Genomic DNA, 19,404 nt, shown 5'->3' with positions numbered 1-19,404 from the left:
TCCATAATTTAAAAAACAACTAAAGCACAGTAAAACACCTTTGTCCATCAGTAGAGGGGTCTGTCAGTCTGTCTCTCTACAGCTGGCTGTCATTTTAAGACCCCTATTAGAGGCTCTGACAGCCCAGTTCTACTGGGTGTGAGGTAATGAGAGTGCTGACAAGTGTGTGTGTGTATGTGTGTGTGTGCGCCAGGAAGACACGCTGATGAAAGACAGGTCAGAGGGATTGTGGTTAATAATGGAACATTTCTCCTCCAATTTACAAATCATCTAGCTCAACTCTCGGGAATACATTCATCAAATTCGAATCAAAGCTTCAGATTATACTATAGTCATCTCTAAATTACTAGAGTGGGTTCTGTCTCTGATTGTTGCATCGAAGACCAACGTGCTTAATCATTAACTCGTTTACAGACAAAAGGCAGAGATTCAAATCCCAGTGGAAATTCAAAAAGATTCCGATCGGCATACGGAATGGTTTTGGAATTGATCCCAGTCCCAGGTCGTCATGATGTCTAAATCTAAATGACGTTTACATCCAGTCATTTTATCCCGGGCTTCCAAGATTCCCATCTGCTCAGCCCTCTCCGTGGGATAGATCAGCAGGGCAGGAATCCGGGAGTTCTCACTATGATCTCATGGGATATTATCTGTCAGTGGTGCGTGTGTTGTACGCATGCAATGTCGGACAGACAGACAGACAGACAGACAAAGACAGACAGACAGACGAGCAGACAAAGACAGACAGACGGACAGACACACCCTGCTGCTTCAGCTGACGTCAGGATTTCAGTACCGTTCAGATTTGCCTGCATCACACACACACACACAGAGGCGTACACGCACACACAAAAAAACACAAACGCACACACTCCTTCCTGTGTGTCATCCTGTTAAGGGTAAAACAAATAAGCTGTCGAGTAGGTGGTAACGTGCCTGTGCCATTTCTGACTAGGCGCCCATTAAATCTTCCGTAATCCGAGCCCAGGGTGTACAGCTACGCCGTGAGCCCTGCGGTCATTAAACCGTAAGGCAACCCCTCGTCTATGACACGGTACATGTCTCTCTGTGACATGCTACACGTCTGGACACAAACAGGGTTGTCTGAACGTGGCACCAGACTGTAATGTAAACAGCGTGATCCTCTCATGTGGCCTGGAGGAAATGCTAACACGCTAAGCTACTAATGGGGGGGGGGGGGTAGTAGTGTATGTGTGTGTATCCATGTGTGTGACTGACCATCAGAACCAGCTGGTACTGCGATCCAACCCCCATTATGGGTTTGACAGAACCACTGACTGACAGGATGGACTTTTAAGTGTTGTGGACATTCTGGAAACAGCCGTCAAACGAGCCACAAATGTCAGTTTGGGTTTTTAACGGAGAGATGGCTAGCTTTCTGTGGTCAGCAGACTGCTGTTTCATGCAACATTTCACCGATGGTTGTCATGATCAGTTCAGTGTGTTAGGGCTGGATTTGTCTCACACGTATTCTTTCTTTTCCCGCCTTTCCTGTTGTGTATTGTGTTCTTCTGAAAGGGCCTTGTCGTACACCTTCTGTGACTCTCCTCCTTACCTCGTTCACTGACCTGTACAGCTCTCTCTCTCTCTCTCTCTCTCTCTCACGTACCCTCTCACGCTCTCTCACTCTCTCTCCTTACAGTGTTATTGAGTTACCGCTGTGCTTCCTGTGATGGGACATGGGGGGGTTAGTTCCTGTGTTCCGCTGCCTGTGGTGTGTTCAGGTGAACACTGTGTCCCTGGGCTGTTCCCCTTTCATTCTGCAATGCTTGAGTCGACCAGACAAGTACTACACTGCAGCTAGTACCACTCAACACACACCCTCTCACACACACACACACACACACACACACACACACACACACACAACTCAGTCCTTACCCACCCCTTCCATCCTCATCTCATCCTCCACCTTGTCACGTTCCATCACAAAGGCTAGAGCGCCACATCTTTCTTCCTCTCCTTCTGTGGCCGTGTGTCTCTCAGGCAGGTCGTTCCTGTGATGCTCGGGCCTGGTCTGTCCAGCGCAACCGTTGTTCACATCAGTGACAGTGGAGCAGAGCGCTGGCCAAGACAAACCTGCTCAGAGCAGAGTGAGACCAGAGCCCACCTCACAACGCACAGTTTACCTTCATCAGCTCTGTGTTTTCCCCCTCTCCTCTCGTCATCCCTTCTTCGTGAACAGTCTTAATTCTCTCCAAGCGTACCCTCCTCTGAAAGCTGAATTACTCTAATAATGAATTAAGGCGGTTTGAGGCGGTTTGAGGAGCTGTAGGATGGCTGCAGTGTCGGGACATATGCACAGTGGCCCACCCCTCCAAACACTGCAGCCCATTCCGCACCCACTCCTCTTTAACGACGACTGGGTTTTCCAGAGAAGTGTTTAAACCTTCACCTCCATGCCAGCATTCCACTAGGACACAGGAGGAGAGAGAATCTGGAGGGAGGAAATATGAAATATCCCGGATCAGCTTTGCATAACCTCCATCCACTTCTAAATGCGAAAAACTGATGGCCAGTTAAGATGTTGGTTTGTTATTCTTCCTGGATATTATATGATACCCCTCAATTGAATAGTTACATTCTTCAGCAAATATGAGGGGAGGAGAAGCTAGGGATCCCATAATGGTAACGTAGGAGAGCTGATCCATCAACCACACACATACACATACATGCACACCCACCGCGTGGAGGACATGAGACCCAAAGACAATGCATATCCACATTTCTGATATGATTGTATTCCTCTATTCCCACCTTGGCTGACTCTCTGTCTGGCCAGAGTTTGGGTCTCCTCTGCCCTACTTCTCAAAGCATCACATGTGGCGCTTTGACAGTTGAGCCGCGTAGAATCTGAAGAAAGTATTTTTATAAGGAGCTCACGTCACTGTGCGATTTTATTATCATTATCCAAACACAGCTGGTGGGATCAGACACGTTGCTCACGGAATATAGTGCGAGAGATCTGCCTAATCAGACGCTCCGATGTGAGTCGGTAGCCTGTTTGAGGACAGAGAGACCACTGTTGCAGAGTCCAAGAGGTGAGCTAAGCTAACATACTGTATCTCTCACGTCATCCAAAGCCATGCAGTTTGTTTGATCGTGTTCAGTGGCTAAGGTTTTTACAGTGGTTTCTTTTTCCACACTTAGAACACAAGGAAAACACCTTTATTAACTTTTCCAACAATCAAGTATTCTGCCGGAGATTTTAGCGTACCTAAGCGAATCAATCTGATTCCAGCAGCGCGTGGGTGTGCGTGTACACGCTTGAGTGTGCGCGACATATGTTCATGCGTGCGTCGTACGTGTACGTAGCTCCACAATGCCACGCCTGTAGTAACAGCAGCGCGTGGGTGTGCGTGTTTGTACACATACTTGAGTGTGCGCGACATATGTTCATGCGTGCGTCGTACGTGTACGTAGCTCCACAATGCCACGCCTGTAGTAACAGCAGCGCGTGGGTGTGCGTGTTTGTACACACGCTTGAGTGTGCGCGACATATGTTCATGCGTGCGTCGTACGTGTACGTAGCTCCACAATGCCACGCCTGTAGTAACAGCAGAACCACTGAGCCAGAGTCAGCTGTTTCCTTCGTTTCCCGACCTGACCTTTTTGTTCTGTTTCAGCTTAGCTGGTCCAGGATCAGCCACTGTGACCAGCTCTAACCAGGCCCTATTTTTAGGCTTTCATTAGCAAATCTCCAATTTACCAGATATTCCTTGATTGTGTACTGACAGGGGTTGGGTTGAGGTAGCATGCAGATGTGCTCTAAACAGAGGAGGGTTAACAGGGCCTCTCGTCTGGTTTGATATACCCCTGAACCGACCGGACGGGATAGTTTGGCTTTTCATGAAACAGGCCCCCTTTACAGGCCCTACTATAGTACACGTACCTAGCCCCCCTCTCCTCTTTCTTCCCTCTCTCCACATCCACTTCCTCTGTAGGGTCCTCACCTGGCTCCGCTTCACTGGCTTCACTGTGTTAGGAGAGCCAACGGGCCGTGAAGCGTCTCTCATCTTTCCCTTCTGCCCTGTTCATTTTTCCTCTCCTCTCCTCTCCTCCCTCCCCTCTCACCTTTCCTCCTTCTGGATTTTTCTTACTATGATTAAATCACAAAAACGAGTCTGTTATAACTCACGAGACTATGTTTGTAGTTTTATTAGTTAGGGTAAAACTACAACTCCCTTCCAGATCGAGCACACACAGCAGTATCATCAACCCCCACAAGTGTGAGTGGGGCTAACTGCCAAAACACAACACTCATTTAAATGTGTTGAAATATACCTGATTAAAATGCTGCGGTGTTTTTTACAGTCATGTTAATGTAACAGTGTTTGTGGCAGAGGAGGCAGGTGGGAGGAGCTAAACGAGGACGGCTCATTGATACCGTTTGATAACATTCCATTTATTCAATTCCAGCCATTACAATGACCCCTTCCTCCAATAGCTCCTGCCATCAACCTCCTCAAATCAAATCAAATTTTATTTGTCACATACACATGGTTAGCAGATGTTAACGCGAGTGTAGCGAAATGCTTGTGCTTCTAGTTCCGACAATGCAGTAATAACCAACAAGTAATCTAACCTAACAATTCCACAACTACTACCTTATACACACAAGTGTAAAGGGATAAAGAATATGTACATAAAGATATATGAATGAGTGATGGTACAGAACGGCATAGGCAAGATGCAGTAGATGGTATAGTGTACAGTCTATACATATGAGATGAGTAGTGTAGGGTATGTAAACATAAAGTGGCATAGTTTAAAGTGGCTAGTGATACATGTATTATGATACATGGTTTATAGCCATGTTATATTGCAGTATAGCCTCATCTCATCAGCCTGCCACACTAACAGGTGCAGCAGGCCTACACCATGCAGCCTCATTAGCCCAGGCTAATTTCCTGACACTACGCTGAGCTGCACTGGGCTCGTTAATTCCTCCCAACATGCCATGCGTTCAACTGCAGATTATCACCCAATTAACACCTCCCAGTCAGTCCCACCACAGCTCTCATAGGTCCTCTACTGACTCACACTCTGCCACTCCACTCTCACTGCCATGTCCCTCTGCGCTGAACCCAGCTGGTACAGCTGCTGTTGCTAAAAATGTTATAAATGCAAGGGCGCCACTTTGGTTTTAGAAGTGGGGGGGATATAACCTGGCGGGGGGGTCTGGGTGTCCTCCCCCAGAATTTTTTTGAGACATCTAAAGCTCATTTTCACACAATCCAATATGCAGTCTCTATTTAGAACAAAAAGTAAGTAAAAATGCCCACAGTCATTATTTGTTTTGGGTGTGTTAGGCCAAGGCCAGAGTGACAACCCACAGGACGGCAGACCCCAGAGCCAGGCCTGAGCAGCCCACAGCTAGGGATTGCCTAAATACGTATCTCCCCTGATGTGGGCATGTTTTCAACACAGACTCATTTAGTCGTACTGTATTCCATATAAGGGATCCAGACCTTATTAAAGTTGCCCAGTATACCCGTAATCTTGTAATAAATCAAATATAGTGATACATAACTTGACATTGTGGGAGGATAACCAACCTTCCAATTAATGGCAATGCGTTACTTAGCCTCTTTAAAAGCTTGGTTACACAGTTTCTTCAGAGTGCCTTAGACCTCTGCGCCACTCAGGAGCCCCAGATAACAGTCTCCAGTATCATCATTTCCAAGCAAACAAATACAGGGAGAAGGGAGAATCTGTAGACATGCTGAGATAAAAATAACATACTCTTTGCCAGAATTCAGCCAGGCTACACAAAACCATAACGTATGTAAATATGTCCTATTTTGTGTTTTACACCTCCAGCAGAGTAATAACATTTCTGAGTGATGTAATTCAGTTTCACTGGCATATAGTATGTTCTATGGATGCCCTTAAACTGCAGTGATTTATGTCTGAGATGATATGAACATGACTGGGCATTCTAACATATCTGTATCCATTCAGCATCATCAATTGCTTCTCACATTTTTATTTGACACGTTTTGTGTCACCGGGAAAAGTCTCTATCAACCTTTGATAATGTTTGGCAATCAACTTTGGAGGTTTGTCAGACTGCATTTAAAATAGAATATGGCTTGTCCAGTGATTGAGAGAAAATTTGGTATCTGCAACAATTCACCTCACCTTTTGTCACAGACTGGTCTTCCCTGGCTGCCTGACCCTGCTGAGACCCATGTCACCATCTGACCCTCCTAAAATGAGGCACGACAAAGAATCGCCTTGGTGTACATTTATACATTATATTATCAAAGAACAGAATCAATGGTTAAAAAATTGAAATGATCATTATTCCCAGATCCCAGACTGATGTCCTTTAGCTACTGTACGTCTACCCATCAATTCAACTTTGTATCATTCACTGATATTGTTAATATACTGCAAAATTCACCTGAGCTCCAGAGACTGGTCTTTCCTGGCTGTTTGACCCTGCTGGGACCCATGTCACCATCGGATCCTGCTAAGACATGATGAGCATAGTGTTGTGTACTGACTGCACTAGAGCTGCATTCCCGCGGGATGCCTGCGGGAACCTGCAGGTCCCGACAGAGATCATTGCGGCGCCGTAGTCGTTGTTCATGCTGCGGTCAGACAGACGACTTTGGGATGAAAATATTGTTGTTGTCCCACAGGTTATTTGGAAACGGTCCTCTTTCTGCTTTTTATGCGTTTGTCTAACTATTGAATTAAAAGCACATATTTTTCGCATTATTCACACACTCAGAATTCGCTGCTTCAACTTCATTAGCCTACCTCTCCTAGATGGGCGTGAGAGTTCAAGTGTGCCTAGTGTGTGTGGTCTCACTGAAATAGAGTAGTCTGCCTGCTGTACATGGTCAGAGAATCAAATGATGAAAAAAATGATTATGAAATTAACTTAAATATGATTATACTGTAGTTTACGACAGAGTCTGTAAATAAATATTGATAATGGAAAGAAGTGGAGGGCGCTCAACCAACATGAGTCGAAGTGCAATCAAAAGATGTAATCATCATGGAAAAGGAAACGTCACAATGTGCACATAGGTTAGGCTACTAGGGTGAGCGAGTGTTGCGTCTTTTTCATTTTCAATAAGTATCGATTACCCATTTATTTGTCTCTGCCTGCAAATCGTCCTCCTAAAAGGTAGGCTATATCCTATAGGACTATGCAAAACGTAACGTAGCAAGTGTCACTGTCATAATTCTTGCTGTTTCCAGTTCAGTAGCCATACCTGTGAGATCAGGTGTGTAATGTGGTCTCAGTTAAATAGAGTAGGCTATAGCCTATGTAGAGAAGCACGGGACACTTATCTTTGAAAGGAAATGTACTTCCTAACTAGGCCTATGATTAGACTATAGTTTACTACATTGCCTAGAAATAGGCCTAAATATTGGTCACCATATTTCTCCATCTGAAAATCTTCCCACTCCTAAAAGGTAGGCTATAAAAATAGCTCAAGAGAAAGTGCAAGTTTCTCCAACTCTGCTCTCTTCAAACTACATCTAGCATATTGGCTGATATAGCCCAGTAATACAATATTAGGGCCATGTGAGAATCTCTGGTAATTGAACCTATTTCTTAAGTTATTTTTTGCTGCGACCATGGCTGGCAAGTGAGCTGCCTCACATAAGCCTAAAATAACATTACGAGACTGCGGTTGGGGTTGGTACCAGTTCTTACGGTAGCGGGTGGGACTCAGACAGAATGCCAGCGGGTGCAGGCGGGAGCAGGATGAAGAAATTGGTCCTGTGCAGACCTCTACTGTGCACCGTGACAGTGAAACCTGCAACGCTAGAGCTGTTTATTACCGTGTCACTGTGAAAGTAGGGAATTAGCTAGGGAAACTGATAGATCAATAACATTACATTGACATACTGACTAATAAAACTCACATTGCACTGAAAAATTGTCAGAATATCAATCTTCAATCGTTTGGCCGATGGTTTCATTGTTTGATTCAGGTCTAGTTTGATTGAGGCAAAAATAATAGCTAACGTTAGCCAACTTTTGGCCAGCTCTCTCTCTAACGGCAACTGGCGAAAGCTAGCCAAGTTAATTTACTTCTGAAACGAGACAAAACAAAGACTACAAAACATTTCCATACAAACAACAGCTGTTGGATAGCCAACTCATATCACTATCTGACAGATATCTAGAGGCTAGAGCTGACCTGGTAGCTACTGTACTAGCTAGCATAGCTTATTCATCCACCTCAGTCGAGAGGAGATGAACCATTAGCTAGAGTGACATGTCAGTTACAATACTAGCTCAGCACTGCGACTAAACACTAGTTTATTTTTTTTTCTGTCAAGTTAAACAGCAGTTACCTTGCCAACTACATCAGTCAACTAAGAAAAACTGGGGGCGGGATGCAATTTAAAAATGCAATTTAAGAATGCGTAGGGGACATGCCCCCTCCGTCCCCAGGTTGAAAGTTACGCCCCTGCATAAATGTGTTATTTGAATCATGAAATGTATAAAAATGAGACCTTGCTATTGTTGTGTTTGATTTTGATTATCGTATTTTGCTACTGGAGGATAGTGTATAGTATATTGTAGGATATATTATGGATAGTGAAGTGCGTGAGTACACTTTGAGTCTGTTTGAAAGATTCTGGTGAGCAGGTGTGGCTCCAGTTAGGTTACTTACAGTACAGTCTGAGGCTGTGAGAGAGAAGGCCCATGTCTGTCTGTCCGTCTGTCAGCACTCTGTCCATCCGTCAAAATTAAACAAACACAGTAACCTGCAGAGAGTATGTCCCATTAAACACCCTCACTCCAACATGGCTGTGGGAACTCACTACATAACAGAGAGACACACAGCTAGAGGGAGAGAAAGAGAAACATGAGAGAGGGTGTAGAGAAAGAGTGGCTGAAAGATAGGGGTGCAGTGAGAGGAAAGAAGTGGAAGTCTGGAGAAAGGATGGTTGTGTGTGTGTGTGTGTGTGTGTGTGTGTGTGTGTGTGTGTGTGTGTGTGTGTGTGTGTGTGTGTGTGTGTGTGTGTGTGTAAGAGAAAGAGAGAGACAATATCCCACAGCTCCTGCCTCCTGCTGTAAACTCACTGTTTATTGTCCAGTGCAGAGATATTACATTGGACAGATATCACCTCTTGGCTTGCGAACAGTGGATGTGAATAGTTCTCTCTGCCTGCAGCCTAATATCTGGTTAAGACACACCGCCTGCGTCCCAAATGGCACCCTGTTCCCTACATAGTGCACTACTTTTGAAAAAGGGTCCCACAGGGGGAAAGGGTACCCATTTGGGATGCGGACACAGAGAGGAGAGCCGTCTGTCGTCAGGTATTAATAATACCGTAGCCTACTGGTGCATGACTCTATGGTGTCCCCTGTCTGATACTACCGGCATCTGGTCTTCAGGAATAACATTATTATCATCATCACCCAGGGATGAACTGTTTTAACCCTGTTTATCTCTTCATTTCAAATGTATAACTCGCCCAAGAAGCATCGGGGTGGGGTGTCTGAAGTTTGCTTTTCTCTCCGTCTGTGGAACTGACTCGTGTTGAATGATACCATCATACCCCCGATGCCACTTCATTTTGGGTCACGGCAGAGCCTCAGAACCAGCCATCACCATGCCTTGAGACATCTTGAGACGCAGGTGACGGCTGGGTATGCTGATAGCAGTAGTACTGCAGAATCAACCCACTAACCATATGATCTCCTCCTCTCTCTCTCTCTACAGGGTTTGAAGACCCTAGTGTGATGGGCGCTTCCACTTGGAACAGCTCAGGTGAGAGATCACACACACACACACACCCACACCACACACACACACAGTGGTGTACACAAGCAAACAAACGAAGATTAAAAAAAACAAGCCAGTTAGAATGACACAGTTGTGACTTACATGTAGAGACATGGATGGGACAAAGATGAACCAATGTGTGGACTTGTTAACTGTGATGCCGATTTTTGTCCAGGTGGTTTACTCGATGCACTTCGGACCACAATTCACGTCACTGGTCCTGTGTTGTTTGTGTGTATCAGCTGTTCCACTTGGCTATGCCTTCCACATTTACATTTACATTTAAGTCATTTAGCAGACGCTCTTATCCAGAGCGACTTACAAATTGGTGCATTCACCTTATGATATCCAGTGGAACAACCACTTTACAATAGTGCATCTAACTCTTTTAAGGGGGGGGGAGTTAGAAGGATTACTTTATCCTATCCTAGGTATTCCTTAAAGAGGTGGGGTTTCAGGTGTCTCCGGAAGGTGGTGATTGACTCCGCTGACCTGGCGTCGTGAGGGAGTTTGTTCCACCATTGGGGTGCCAGAGCAGCGAACTGTTTTGACTGGGCTGAGCGGGAACTGTACTTCCTCAGAGGTAGGGAGGCGAGCAGGCCAGAGGTGGATGAACGCAGTGCCCTTGTTTGGGTGTAGGGCCTGATCAGAGCCTGAAGGTACGGAGGTGCCGTTCCCCTCACAGCTCCGTAGGCAAGCACCATGGTCTTGTAGCGGATGCGAGCTTCAACTGGAAGCCAGTGGAGAGAGCGGAGGAGCGGGGTGACGTGAGAGAACTTGGGAAAGTTGAACACCAGACGGGCTGCGGCGTTCTGGATGAGTTGTAGGGGTTTAATGGCACAGGCAGGGAGCCCAGCCAACAGCGAGTTGCAGTAATCCAGACGGGAGATGACAAGTGCCTGGATTAGGACCTGCGCCGCTTCCTGCGTGAGGCAGGGTCGTACTCTGCGAATGTTGTAGAGCATGAACCTACAGGAACGGGTCACCGCCTTGATGTTAGTTGAGAACGACAGGGTGTTGTCCAGGATCACGCCAAGGTTCTTAGCACTCTGGGAGGAGGACACAATGGAGTTGTCAACCGTGATGGCGAGATCATGGAACGGGCAGTCCTTCCCCGGGAGGAAGAGCAGCTCCGTCTTGCCGAGGTTCAGCTTGAGGTGGTGATCCGTCATCCACACTGATATGTCTGCCAGACATGCAGAGATGCGATTCACCACCTGGTTATCAGAGGGGGGAAAGGAGAAGATTAATTGTGTGTCGTCTGCATAGCAATGATAGGAGAGACCATGTGAGGATATGACAGAGCCAAGTGACTTGGTGTATAGCGAGAATAGGAGAGGGCCTAGAACAGAGCCCTGGGGGACACCAGTGGTGAGAGCACGTGGTGCGGAGACAGATTCTCGCCACGCCACCTGGTAGGAGCGACCTGTCAGGTAGGACGCAATCCAAGCGTGGGCCGCGCCGGAGATGCCCAGCTCGGAGAGGGTGGAGAGGAAGATCTGATGGTTCACAGTATCAAAGGCAGCCGATAGGTCTAGAAGGATGAGAGCAGAGGAGAGAGAGTTAGCTTTAGCAGTGCGGAGCGCCTCCGTGACACAGAGAAGAGCAGTCTCAGTTGAATGACTAGTCTTGAAACCTGACTGATTTGGATCAAGAAGGTCATTCTGAGAGAGATAGCAGGAGAGCTGGCCAAGGACGGCACGTTCAAGAGTTTTGGAGAGAAAAGAAAGAAGGGATACTGGTCTGTAGTTGTTGACATCGGAGGGATCGAGTGTAGGTTTTTTCAGAAGGGGTGCAACTCTCGCTCTCTTGAAGACGGAAGGGACGTAGCCAGCGGTCAAGGATGAGTTGATGAGCGAGGTGAGGTAAGGGAGAAGGTCTCCGGAAATGGTCTGGAGAAGAGAGGAGGGGATAGGGTCAAGCGGGCAGGTTGTTGGGCGGCCGGCCGTCACAAGACGCGAGATTTCATCTGGAGAGAGAGGGGAGAAAGAGGTCAAAGCACAGGGTAGGGCAGTGTGAGCAGAACCAGCGGTGTCGTTTGACTTAGCAAACGAGGATCGGATGTCGTCGACCTTCTTTTCAAAATGGTTGACGAAGTCATCAGCAGAGAGGGAGGAGGGGGGAGGAGGGGGAGGAGGATTCAGGAGGGAGGAGAAGGTGGCAAAGAGCTTCCTAGGGTTAGAGGCAGATGCTTGGAATTTAGAGTGGTAGAAATTGGCTTTAGCAGCAGAGACAGAAGAGGAGAATGTAGAGAGGAGGGAGTGAAAGGATGCCAGGTCCGCAGGGAGGCGAGTTTTCCTCCATTTCCGCTCGGCTGCCCGGAGCCCTGTTCTGTGAGCTCGCAATGAGTCGTCGAGCCACGGAGCAGGAGGGGAGGACCGAGCCGGCCTGGAGGATAGGGGACATAGAGAGTCAAAGGATGCAGAAAGGGAGGAGAGGAGGGTTGAGGAGGCAGAATCAGGAGATAGGTTGGAGAAGGTTTGAGCAGAGGGAAGAGATGATAGGATGGAAGAGGAGAGAGTAGCGGGGGAGAGAGAGCGAAGGTTGGGACGGCGCGATACCATCCGAGTAGGGGCAGTGTACATGGTGGCTAAGATCTTATTCGAAGCCAAGGCAGAAGGAATCCTGTACTGTTTGTATAGCAGCAGCGCTACACGGTACGCAGGTTACAGTACAACGCTGTGGCTAGCTTGCTAACATGGGGCTCTGTTATCTGATGGAAGCATGCTGATTGGCCAGTGTTGTGTCTGGAGCCAGAAGGTGTTTTTGATTCGTCGAGCAGACACCATTCAGGTCCTATGACAGCAGCCGAGTCAATCTGCATACTCCGTTTGCAGGAAAGTTTCATGTTTTATTGTCACGTGCACAAGTACAGTGAAATGTCTAATGTCTAAACCCACCAATGTAGTAATCAATATCAATTTAGTACTAAAAATAACATACGGTAAAACAAAAACACACAAGAAATAAAAATAAGAAAAACACGAGAAAGTATGTAAACTATATACAGGGTCAGTTCCAATACCATATTTACAATGTGCAGGGATACTGGAGTGATAGAGGTAGTCTGTATAAATGTGTGTGTGTGTGTGTGTGAAATATATAAACGCAACATTTAAAGTGTTGGGTCCCATGTTTCATGAGCTGAAGTAAAAGATCCCAGAAATGTTCTTATTCCTCTCAAATGTTGTGCGCAAATTTGTTTACATGCCTGTTAGTGAGCGTTTCTCCTTTGCCAAGATAATCCACCCACCTGACAGGTGTGGCATAAGTTGATTAAACAGCATGATCATTACACAGGTGCACCTTGTGCTGGGGACAATAAAAGGCCACTCTAAAATGTGCCGTTTTGACACACAACACAATGCCACAGATGTCTCAAGTTATGAGGGAGAGTGCAGTTGGCATGCTGACTGCAGAAATGTCCACCAGAGCTGTCGTCAGAGAATATTAATTTCTCTACCATAACTCGCCTCCAAAGTTGTTTTAGATCATTTGGCGGTACGTTCAACCGGCCTCACAAGCGCAGACCATGTGTATGGTGTTGTGTGGGCGAACGATTTGCTGATGTCAACGTTGTGAATAGAGTGCCCAATGGCGGAAGTGGGGTTATGGTAAGGGCAGGCATAAGCTACGGACAACAAACACAATTGCATTTTATCAATGGTAATTTGAATGCACAGATATACCGTGACGAGATCCTGAGGCCCATTGTGCCATTCATCTGCCTCCATCACCTCATGTTTCAGCATGGTAATGTATGGCCTCATGCTGCAAGGATCTGTACACAATTCCTGGAAGCTGAAAATGTCCCAGTTCTTCCATGGCCTGCATACTCACCAGACATCAAGCATGTTTAGGATGCTCTGGAGCGACGTATACAACAGCGTGTTCCAGTTCCCACCAATATCCAGCAACTTCACACAGCTATTGAAGAGGAGTGGGACAACATCAGGCCACAATCAACAGCCTGATCAACTCTATGCGAAGGAGATGTGTCGCGTTGCATGAGGCAAATGGTGGTCTCACCAGATACTGACTGACTGAATTTTTAAGGTATCTGTGACCAACAGATGCATATCTGTATTCCCAGTCATGTGAAATCCATAGATTAGAGCCTAATAAAGGTATTTCAATTGACTGATTTCCGATATGAACTGTAACTCAGTAAAATCTTAAAAATTGTTGCATGTTGCGCTTATATTTTTGTTCAGTATATTTAGCAGTCTCATGGCTTGGGGATACAAGCTGTTCAGGAGCCTGTTGGTGTCAGACTTGATGCTTCGGTACTGGTTCCTGTGAGGAAGCAGAGAAACCAGTCTATGGATTGGGTGGCTGAAGTCATTAACGATTTTCCGGGGCTTCCTCCTGATGGGGAAGAGGCGCTGTCGCACACTCTTCACAACTGTGCGCGTGTGGACCATTTTAGTGATTTGGACACCAAGGAACTCGAAGCTCTCGACCCACACTACTGCTGCCTCGATGTGGATGGGATACTGCCGCCCTGTTTCCTGTAGTCCACGATCAGCTTCTTGGTCTTATTCCAAGGAGCTGTCATTTACCTTAGCGCCAACCTCTGTTAATCCGGGGCTTTTATTTAGGGAAGCAGCGAACCTTCATTGTGGGGACAACATTGCAGATGCATTTCCTAATGAAGCCGGTGACAGAGTTGGTTAGCTCATCAATGTTATCTGCAGATTCTCTGAACATATTCCAACCACCCGCTCGCAAAGCAGTCTCTGATTCTGATGACCGTGTCTCAACGGAGCGAGTCACGGGTACTTCCTGAAGGAGACTCATTATTGTCGCTGTCTGACTTTGACGACAGAGCTGATTATATTTTACAGCTCTTGAAACCGGAGTCTCTTTTTCCTGGGGTTTTCCCCATAGACATATGTACTGTATGTTTATGTACTGTAGATCATTGGGTTTTCCACACCTTGTAGTGAGGCGGAGTTGGCTGGCAGTAGACTGTACAGTGCGTCACCGTTGTGGTTAAGAAGATACATATACAGTGGGGAGAACAAGTATTTGATACACTGCCGATTTTGCAGGTTTTCCTACTTACAAAGCATGTAGAGGTCTGTAATTCTTATCATAGGTACACTTCAACTGTGAGAGACGGAATCTAAAACAAAAATCCAGAAAATCACATTGTATGATTTTTAAGTAATTAATTTGCATTTTATTGCATGACATAAGTATTTGATCACCTACCAACCAGTAAGAATTCCGGCTCTCACAGACCTGTTAGTTTTTCTTTAAGAAGCCCTCCTGTTCTCCACTCATTACCTGTATTAACTGCACCTGTTTGAACTCGTTACCTGTATAAAAGACACCTGTCCACACACTCAATCAAACAGACTCCAACCTCTCCACAATGGCCAAGACCAGAGAGCTGTGTAAGGACATCAGGGATAAATTGTAGACCTGTACAAGGCTGGGATGGGCTACAGGACAATAGCCAAGCAGCTTGGTGAGAAGGCAACAACTGTTGGCACAATTATTAGAAAATGGAAGAAGTTCAAGATGACGGTCAATCACCCTCGGTCTGGGGCTCCATGCAAGATCTCACCTCGTGGGGCATCAATGATCATGAGGAATGTGAGGGATCAGCCCAGAACTACACGGCAGGACCTGGTCAATGACCTGAAGAGAGCTGGGACCACAGTCTCAAAGAAAACCATTAGTAACACACTACGCCGTCATGGATTAAAATCCTGCAGCGCACGCAAGGTCCCCCTGCTCAAGCCAGCGCATGTCCAGGCCCGTCTGAAGTTTGCCAATGACCATCTGGATGATCCAGAGGAGGAATGGGAGAAGGTCATGTGGTCTGATGAGACAAAAATAGAGCTTTTTGCTCTAAACTCCACTCGCCGTGTTTGGAGGAATAGAAGGATGAGTACAACCCCAAGAACACCATCCCAACCGTGAAGCATGGAGGTGGAAACATCATTCTTTGGGGATGCTTTTCTGCAAAGGGGACAGGACGACTGCACCGTATTGAAGGGAGGATGGATGGGGCCATGTATCGCGAGATCTTGACCAACAACCTCCTTCCCTCAGTAAGAGCATTGAAGATGGGTCGTGGCTGGGTCTTCCAGCATGACAACGACCCGAAACACACAGCCAGGGCAACTAAGGAGTGGCTCCGTAAGAAGCATCTCAAGGTCCTGGAGTGGCCTAGCCAGTCTCCAGACCTGAACCCAATAGAAAATCTTTGGAGGGAGCCGAAAGTCCGTATTGCCCAGCGACAGCCTCGAAACCTGAAGGATCTGGAGAAGGTCTGTATGGAGGAGTGGGCCAAAATCCCTGCTGCAGTGTGTGCAAACCTGGTCAAGAACTACAGGAAACGTATGATCTCTGTAATTGCAAACTAAGGTTTCTGTACCAAATATTCAGTTCTGCTTTTCTGATGTATCAAATACTTATGTCATGCAATAAAATGCAAATTAATTAATAAAAAATCATACAATGTGATTTTCTGGATTTTTGTTTTAGATTCCTTCTCTCACAGTTGAAGTGTACCTATGATAAAAATTACAGACCTCTACATGCTTTGTAAGTAGGAAAACCTGCAAAATTGTCAGTGTATCAAATACTTGTTCTCCCCACTGTATGATGTTGTAACAGCTTTGCATCAGTGTTACATTGTGGAACATCCTAGTGAGAATACAAAGTGATTATACACTTAGTGTGCTTGTAATGTGTTTGGCACGTCTTGATAGTATAAGTTTCCATCTAGCTTTCACACACATGCAAGCAGGCACACACGCGCACACACACACACACTCCTGGTAGTTATTTTGCTTTGAAAAGGTCTAATATGGATTTAGAGTTTCACCTTTGCCAGAGCGGGCTGCAGTGTAGAGCCAGGTAGCTCATCATCCTTCCCATGTTATGTTAGCTGTGCTCCAGCTCAGGTTTCTAGCCTGTCTCCTGCTGTGAGGTCCAGGCCAGCAGACGGTCTACTCTATGGCAGTATTAGGTCTGTATTAAAAGTTGCACTACGCAGAAATCGATCCGCCATTTCCTGATTGCTAAAACTCGAATAGTTCGCCTAATTTCAGTTTATGTGACAAAATAAGCTAGTATAGTGTAGAGAATCACTGTACCATCTAAGCCGGCTGTGAAATATATTTTCCATAACCAAAAATATTGTTGTTTCATCCGTTTTGAATGTTGTGTACAAAATAATAAAATAAAAAATAAATAAAAAATAAATAAAAGATGCATAAACAAAACTTAAGAATGGGGAGCATAGAAATAGCCCACACAGAACACATCTACCGCTTCTTAGACTTGCTTTTGATTATAATGATAGATCTATAACTCATATTTCTATGTGGATTTTGTCAGGTCACCCAAAAAGTGACATATTGCCACTTTAACCAGTGACTCACTTACAGTAGAGGTAGAATGCAGCTTAAGTAGGGTGATTTGGGTGGGTTTGACGTGTGTGTGTGTGTGTGTGTGTGTGTGTGTGTGTGTGTGTGTGTGTGTGTGTGTGTGTGTGTGTGTGTGTGTGTGTGTGTGTGTGTGTGTGTGTGTGTGTGTGTGTGTGTGTGTGTGTGTGTGTGTGTGTGTGTGTGCGCACGCGCTTTCCCCTCTCAGACACAGGTCCAAACAAAGTCACTGTAATAAAGAGAGGGGCGATGATGGGAACAATTTAGTAATCTGCTGATGTTAAAGAAATGTCATGAGCCCGGCTGAGTATTGGTTTCGGAGGGATTGGGTTGCCAATCACCACAACACTCCACACAAGACAATTAGGGGAAGAATGGGTTTGTTGTACGAACATTGGCAGGACATATCTCTCCTCCTTTCTCTTCCATCTCTATTATCTATCATTATGGCAGTCAGTGGAGTGTGCAAGCGGGCTGTTCCAATAGTCATTTCAGAAGGAAAGTGCATCGTAGAAATATTTTGTACCATTTATTCAGCAATGAATAATGCAAGTCTTGGTGATATAGGCTCTGCTCCTTCAGGGTAACTCACTGTCTGAGCAAAAGATCCATATAAATATAGTCTACGGGCAGTGAGTGCGGTACACTATACCAATCCCCCAGGCAGGAACACAGAACCTAACAGGTGGAGGCAGGGTGGTGGTGGGAGCAAGAAGCCAGTGCATAGTACCAGTAGCAGGATGAGAGCAGACCCGTATAGCTTAAATACCCAAGCAATAAGGTAGGCATGATTGATACAAGCCTCTAATTTCTGAACTGGTTCCGCACAATTTCAAAATAAATGAAAACACCACGTAAAAATATGTTGAACAATTTATTCAGCAATGGATAATGCAAGTCTTGGCGATATAGGCTCTGCTCCTTCAGGGTAACTCACTGTCCGAGCAAAGCGTGCTATACCAATCCCCAAAACAGCAGAACCTTACGCCAGACGACTACGTGCAGCTACGACAGAAGCACTGTTGAAATAGTATCGAATGACCACCTAAAGGCATCCGATCATGCAAATCAGTCCTAAATAGAATGTTAACCATACGTGCATACCGAGTGACGTATAACTCCTATCTATCCCTTGATGACGTCCCGCCGGGTACCCTCGCTGGAGGAAAGATTAGCTTCTGTCACGGCCGATGCTGGAAGAAGCGGACCAAGGTGCAGCGTGGTGAGCGTACATTACTTTCTATTTGGAATGATGCCAACAAAAACAATAAACAATACAAAACAACCGTGAAGCTTACAGGGCTAAGTGCCACTAACAAAAGTCAACTCCCCACAATGAAAGGAGGGAAAAAGGGCTACCTAAGTATGGTTCCCAATCAGAGACAACGATAGACAGCTGTCCCTGATTGAGAACCATACCCGGCCAAAACATAGAAACACAAAATCATAGAAAACAAAACATAGAATGCCCACCCCAAATCACACACTGACCAAACCAAATAGAGACATAAAAAGGCTCTCTAAGGTCAGGGCGTGACAGCTTCATCATGGCACACGTGACCATCTTCCTATCTGCCACAAAGCAGTGTGAACCCAGCCACCCTAACGAACAGAACTATATGAGTAGCCTAATCATCTATGGCCTACATGAAATATCTACTATAAGAAACCTAAGTAATAAGCACCCAACCACCTGTACTAATATGCACTGAACTTTATTACGATGACAACCGAAGCGAAGCTATTGACTGTGGGCTGAACGCCGACATAGTGAACTATATAAATCACGGGATCTCGCAGATGAACTCATCACTTTTGGCATCCAAAATCGCCTTGGCGTTTAATCTAATATAGCGTTCGTAGGAAGTAGAAGACCGCGCCCTGTGCTCTTCAGTGTGGACAGAAAGAGAAGCCGAAAACCCAGTATCTTGTCATTGATAACGAGACACATAGACCGCGTAGACAACAAAATAAGCCTGCATATAAGAGAGTCTGAATAAGCTCTAACAAACCTTCCCATAAGAGGCAATGAACACTTGATCGCCGGCACTGATCGTCATGTGGGTGTTAAGCAAGCCCGGCACATGCTAGATGATGGTAGTATCAACAACCCATTCAACACGGCGGAAACTATAGCAAGCCTTGATTAGTCATCGCACAGCTCTACACGTCAGCTTCCCCACTAAGGTCCAGTGTGATAACTTAAA

General features: G+C 45.9%; 1 protein-coding gene across 1 annotated transcript in view; it reads left to right on the top strand.

The window, feature by feature from the left end:
* LOC139577551 (inactive tyrosine-protein kinase transmembrane receptor ROR1-like) overlaps nucleotides 1-19,404 on the top strand; it is a 203,174-nt gene that overhangs the window by 131,163 nt on the left and 52,607 nt on the right. The window contains exon 2 of the mRNA XM_071404605.1: nucleotides 9,729-9,776. Within this exon, the coding sequence (XP_071260706.1) occupies nucleotides 9,729-9,776 (48 nt within the window). The remainder of the gene's footprint in view (nucleotides 1-9,728; nucleotides 9,777-19,404) is intronic.

This window comes from Salvelinus alpinus, chromosome 6 (genome assembly GCF_045679555.1).
Source record: "Salvelinus alpinus chromosome 6, SLU_Salpinus.1, whole genome shotgun sequence".
Classification (NCBI taxonomy): Eukaryota; Metazoa; Chordata; class Actinopteri; order Salmoniformes; family Salmonidae; genus Salvelinus; species Salvelinus alpinus.
This window is presented reverse-complemented; position numbering and strand designations above follow the sequence as displayed.